This window comes from Vulpes vulpes, chromosome 10 (genome assembly GCF_048418805.1).
Source record: "Vulpes vulpes isolate BD-2025 chromosome 10, VulVul3, whole genome shotgun sequence".
Classification (NCBI taxonomy): Eukaryota; Metazoa; Chordata; class Mammalia; order Carnivora; family Canidae; genus Vulpes; species Vulpes vulpes.
In genome coordinates, this window is record NC_132789.1 from 72530118 (window position 1) to 72536117 (window position 6000).

The following is a 6000-nucleotide window of genomic DNA, read 5'->3' on the forward strand; positions in this document are numbered from 1 at the left end:
GCAAAAAGATTTAACAAATGGAAAGGAAGAAAGAATAAATACGGCCAGGCTCATCTACTTTCCCCATGTAAAAAAAGGTAAAGTGATGTTTCCCTTCATCATTCCTTCAGAGACAAAACAGAGCCTGCCCACTACCTTTGTAGACACTTTGAACTCAGTAAGCCAGGTTGGTATCAAAATCACTATTAAACATGTAAACAGATTCACAGATCCTTCTCAACCTAAATCCAAATGTGAAATGGGTATATGGGACATGAAATCCAAGAGTGGGCAGGAGAGCAGTGGATGGAAGCACTGGGGACACAGAAATCATGCATCTGTCTAGAACGGCAAGACCACAAATTCTGGTTTGGCCTGGAACGTCAGAAAAACAACTTAACATCCCTGAGCATCACTTTTTTCATCCGCATAAAGGGAAACAAGAACCGTCTCCATGGATAATAACTCTGATGCAGTGTTAGGAAGAAACAGACAGGCACCCTCATGCATGGAGGTGTAAACTGAGGGTAATCTGGTAATCTCTCTCTTTCTTTTCAATTTAACAAACTTATAATGTGCCAGGCGCGATACAAGTCACTTTAAAAATATTAACTTATTCAGAGCACTTGGGTGGCTCAGTTGGTTAAGGGTCTGCCTTCAGCTCAGGTCATGATCCTGGGGTTCTAGGATCGAGTCCTACCTCTCCGGCTCCCTACTAGGCAAGGAGTCTGCTTCTCCCTCTGACTCTCTCCCTTGTAAATAAGTAAGTAAGTAAGTAAGTAAGTAAGTAAGAGGGTCATGATCCCAGGGTCTTGGGATTGAGCGCACGTTCAGCACCCTGCTTAATGGAGAGCCTGCTTCTCGCTTTCTCTGCCTCTCTCTCTCAAATAAATAAATAAAATCTTAAAGGATGCCTGGGTGGCTCAGCAAATGAGCATCTGCCTTTGGCTCAGGTCATGATCCCAGGGTCCTGGGATCAAGTCTCACATCCGGCTCCATGCAGGGAGCCTGCTTCTCCCTCTGCCTGTGTCTCTGCCTCTCTCTGTCTCTGCCTCTCATGAATAAAATCTTTTTTAAAAAATAAAATTAAAAATAAAAATAAATAAAATCTTTTTTAAAAAGATACAATAACTTATTCAATGTTTGTAGTAGAATGGTTTGCAAAAATGGTAGCAATAATCTCCTATACTATATCCCTATCTTTGGAGAGTCCTCTCCCACACAGACTCTGAGCTTGGCCATGAGATTGACTTTGGTCAGTGGGACAATAGCAAATGTGACACAGTCAGATGTCTGAAAAATGTTTGTGCTCTGGGTTTGCCCTCACCAGCTGCTCTTTGGAACCCTCAGACTACCACATAAAGAAACCTGAGCTCACTGACTGCAGCATGAGATTCCATTTCATGAGGTCCCTGCCGGTCAACTAATCTGTCAACTACCAGACATGTGGGTGAGGCCAGCCTAGATCCTCCAGCTACCGGCTGACCTAGCAGGTGACCAGAGATGCATGAAAAAACCCAGCAGAGCTCAGCTGGGCTGGCCCAAACAAGAGGAGCCACCTAGGCAACCTACAGACTTACGAGCTAAGTAAAACAGGTTTAAGCCAGTAAGTTTGGGGGTGATTTGTTATGCAACACAAACTAATACAATCCTCATATCAATCCAATTAGGTAGATATTATTATTCTTCTTATTTTATAAATCAGATGACTGAGGCAAAGAGAAGTTGACTTGCACAGGTTGTAAACAGCAGAGTTAAGATTCAACCCCAGGTAATCTGGCTCCAAGTCTATGCTATTACTTGGAGACATTACACATATTTAAATATATATTCTAAATATATATATTTCTCCTCTGTATATTCTCTATACTACTCTGCTTCACCTAACAAAAGTAGTTTTTTCTTATCAGTTGACTCAGAAATTTATCATACAGATACACTCACACACGTAAAATCACGTATGTATACGATTATTCCCTGTAGCACTGCCGATAATAGCAAAAGACTAGTACAAACAATCCTAGTGCATCCACACAAAGGTATCCCATATGCAGCCATAAAAGGAACCAAATAGATCTACAAATACTGATCTTAGGTACAAGGGAAAAAAGCAAAGGCACTTATATGCTACATTTACATTTGTGTGTAAAAGGGGGGGGGGGAGTATGAATATGTAACTGCTTATACATGCACAGATTATTTCTGGAAGGAGACAAGAAATGGGTTTAACATCAATTACTTCTGGCTAAGCGGAACCAGCTGGCTGGGCAACAGAATATGAGGAACAATTTCCACTGTAAATATTTTCATATATTTTGAATTTTTATACTGTATGGTTGTATCACCTATTAATTTTAACTTAAAAGGCTGTTCTGAACACGAAGGGAGATGATAAGTGCCTGGCATAGAAAAAGCAATCAATCGATGGTAGCTACCATTAAAATTACTTTTCTACAAATGATTTCTAATGCTAATACAAATAATTTTTTAAAGTAGCCGATGGTCTGAAATTCCTGGCTCTGCACAGGAAAAGAGCTCATTTTGGATGCAAAAGTAAAGAAGGAAACATTAACCAGCTAAGAGAACAGGTGAAAGAAGAACCCAACATATGGCTTCCCCGGTGGTCATGACATAAGGTTCAAAGCACTGGGCAGGGTGGGAAAGCCCCCCTCTCAGCCTCTCCCCAGAAAAACCCAATTATTGGGCATCCTCTGTGCTCCGACTTTGTGCATTCTCTATGCACCTTTTCTTTCATTCAGCAACATCAAATGGAAGTAATTACTTTCTATTCTAACAGTGTGTCTGCCCTCCCTCTGCAGTTACCGATCTACAAACGGTTGAAACGCTGCCACATACATGTGCCAAACTGCTAAATTATCTGCTTCTCTGGAACCAGAAATGATCTGGGGCAGGAGCAGGCAATTTGCAGGCAGCAGAAAGTAATAGCAAAAGCCAGGGCTTTGGTACAAATCCCAACTCCAACACAGAGCTGAGCAGCTAGAGCAACAGACTCAACCTTCCAGAGTTTATCATCCCATCTGTAAAATGGTGACTGACAGTCACTATTTCACAGGAGTCTTGGGAACACATGTACCACGGTACCGAGTACAGAGTAAATGTTCACAAAATGTTACTTTCATTATCACTGGGGGCATTCCAACTGAGGTCCAACCACCTTTTCTCCATCTTCCTCTCCTTCCTCTCTCTCTCTCACACACCCCAACAATGAGCAAGCTTCGGTGTGCATTAAAGGACTCCCACCTCTCCCTTCCACATTAGCAAGTCCATGCTACCTCCAAAATCCATCCAGTCTCTATACCTCTCTCTATCACACCTGCACACAAAGGTGGTCTCTCTACCATGACCATCTCCATTCTGTAATTCATTCTACACACAATAGCCAAGTAGATCTTCAAAACAAGTAAACCAGATCATATCACTGTTCCTCTGCTTAAAATTCTCTAAGTAACATTCCTCTGCATTTAGGCCAAAATCCACATTTCTTACCATGGCCATCAAGTCCCCATAGAAATTGGTCCCTATCTCTCCCTCCAACCTCACTTCATTCTACTCATTCCATCTTGTGTACACTCCATTCCACTTCAGCCCCAGGATCCTCTTTCAGTGTCTCACACAGGCCAAGTCTATTCCTGCCTCAGAGCCTTTGCACCTGATGTTCCTCAGTCTGGAGGACTCTTTCCCCAAACCTTCACACAGCTGACCTCTCATGTAATTCATAGTTCAAATATTAACTCCCTAGGAATGTCTTCCTTGACCACAGAAACTAAAATGGCTTCACTCCCTGATTTACTCTGTATTTCGTTATCCTGCTCTTATTTTCTTGATAGTACTAATCACTATCTAAAATTAATCGTGTATTTGTTTACTTCTTTACTGTCTAAGTTCTCAACTAGAATATAGCTTCCAAGAGTACAAGGCTCTTTGGCCATCATCTCCTCACTGCACTCCTAGAGCTTAGCAGGGTACCTACACACAGCAGGTGCTTAATCTATTTGCCTTATGGTGGTGGCAGTCGTGTTTAAAATGCAAACTGAGTGGGCAGCCTGGGTGGCTCAGCGGTTTAGTGCTGCCTTCTGCCCAGGGCCTGATCCTGGAGACCCGGGATGGAGTCCCATGTCAGGCTCCCTGCATGGAGCCTGCTTCTCCCTCTGCCTGTGTCTCTGCCTCTCTCTCTACCTGTGTCTCTCATGAATAGATAAATAAAATGTTAAAAAGTAAATAAAATAAAATGCAAACTGAGAGCTCCAGTCCCAATGACTCCATTTAATAGGTCTGAAGTACAGCTCAGGAATCTGCATTTCTAGCAAGCATCCATCTTTTTCATCCTTAAACGAACAAGATGCAAATCATATTTTAAAATACTCGGGTCAACACTCTCCATCACCAAATCTTGCTTCTCCCTCTAACACATCCCATCTAGCTTTCCTTAATTAACCCGGTGACGCCAAGGTAAAAGAAGGTTGCTGACCCCTGAATTCGGAGTTCAAAAAAGTGACCCCACCTGTTTCCATTCCTGCCACTCCACCAATGCCAGGAATGCCAAACCAGCTGGCCAGCCTGGCTGGAGTCCTGTCCTCCGCAGAAACACCTGAGCAGGTTTGGACTCACTCCAAAAGGTAAGGTGAATTTCCATGCCAGTTCACTAACAGACTTTCCAGAGGCAGAGGCAGCTGGGGCCAATTCACTCTTGCTCTACGCGCCCCCCAAACACCACTCCCACTGCCCCCGTCAACGTGCACAAGACTTGATTCTGCACCGGCTGCAAAGCGGCAGGCCAGAGCTCCCTTTAAAGCAAGAGGGCAGCTGAGAGAAGTCTCTGAAAAAGCCACTGGGTGACCAAACAGGCACGTACACGCCCTCCCGCAGGCAACCTCGCACTCCCACCCGAGAAATCCACAGGCTCTGGCGACAAAGTCTTACTCTGTTTTTCCCGTTTCTGCTCACCTTTGTCTCTTTAGAAAACACCGAGCGCCCCTGCCTCGGCGCCCGACCTGTCCCTGGGCTCGGCCTGGAGGCCCGGGAAATGTCAAGGGTGCCCCTGGGGCTCGCAGGCGTCCGCTAGGGCTCCCCGCCGCCGCAGCGCTAGAGCCGCGCTAGAGCCGAGCGCACCCCGCGGCCGTCCCCGGGGAGCCCCCGCCGGCCCCGCCGCCCCCGCCGGCCCCGCCGGCCCCGCGCACCTGCTCCCCGACTGGGGCTGCGCCCCACGCTCCCCGCGGCCCGCACCCCCAGGCGGGCCCTCCCCGAAACTCACAGGCTCGCGCGCCCGTCGCCGCCCCCCGGCTCCAGGGCGCACCCTCCGGGGGACGCGCCCCGGGCGCCCGACCGACGGCAGAGTTTACGCGGCGGCCCCGAAGGAGCGCGGCGCGGAGCGGCCCAGGCGGCGGCGGCGGCGGCGGGGCCGGGCGGGAGAGCCCCGACGGGGCCGGGAGGGCGCCCCCCGGCCGCCAGCCCCCGCCCCCCCCCCCCCGGCCCGGCCCCCCGCCCCCGGCCCTCGCGCCTCCGGGCCACGCGCACTCACCCTCCGCATCCTGCCGGCGGCCGGGCTGGGCGCCGCGAGGCCCGGAGCGCCGTCCCCCCCCCCCCCTCCCCGCGCACACACACACACACACACACACACACACACACACACACACGCGTGCGCCGCGGCCGCCCCGCGTGCGAGCTCCAGGCCCTGCCGCCCGCCGGCCCCGCTCGTCCCCCCGCCGTCCCGCCCGGCCGGGGGGAGCCAGGTCCGCGGAGCCGGAGGGGCTGGCGGCCCGGGACGGGAGCTGTCAGCGCCTTAAAAGTACATCCCTTCCCCCGGCGGGTGGGAGGGTGGCCCGCCCGTGTCCCGGGCTGCTCCTCGAGGTGCCCTGGTTGTCCTGAGCATTCGGAGGAGGGATGGGGGAGGGTTAAGGGTGGGAAACAGCACATCGGCCCCGGGGTTGGGGGAAAGACCTCAGGGAACAGAGATGGTCTAGGCTTATCCAGGAGAATGGGTCTGCATCCCCATGACTGCAA

At 49.7% G+C, this 6000-nt stretch overlaps 1 protein-coding gene across 14 annotated transcripts in view; it reads right to left on the minus strand.

The window, feature by feature from the left end:
* The window catches only part of TMCC3 (transmembrane and coiled-coil domain family 3), a 254360-nt gene extending 248716 nt beyond the window's left edge, over positions 1 to 5644 (minus strand). For 2 of the 14 annotated variants that reach the window (XM_072724609.1, XM_072724593.1), the window contains exon 1: positions 5519 to 5549. Coding sequence is in view for 1 of the 14 variants with exons in the window: in XM_072724606.1 (XP_072580707.1) it covers positions 5519 to 5527 (9 nt within the window). In the remaining 13 variants the exon portion in view is untranslated. Of the gene's footprint in view, positions 1 to 4944; positions 5136 to 5251; positions 5376 to 5518 lie in introns of those variants that run through there. The other 12 variants (XM_072724606.1, XM_072724588.1, XM_072724599.1 and 9 more) reach the window with 12 other exon arrangements.
* Positions 5645 to 6000: the final 356 nt, after the last annotated feature.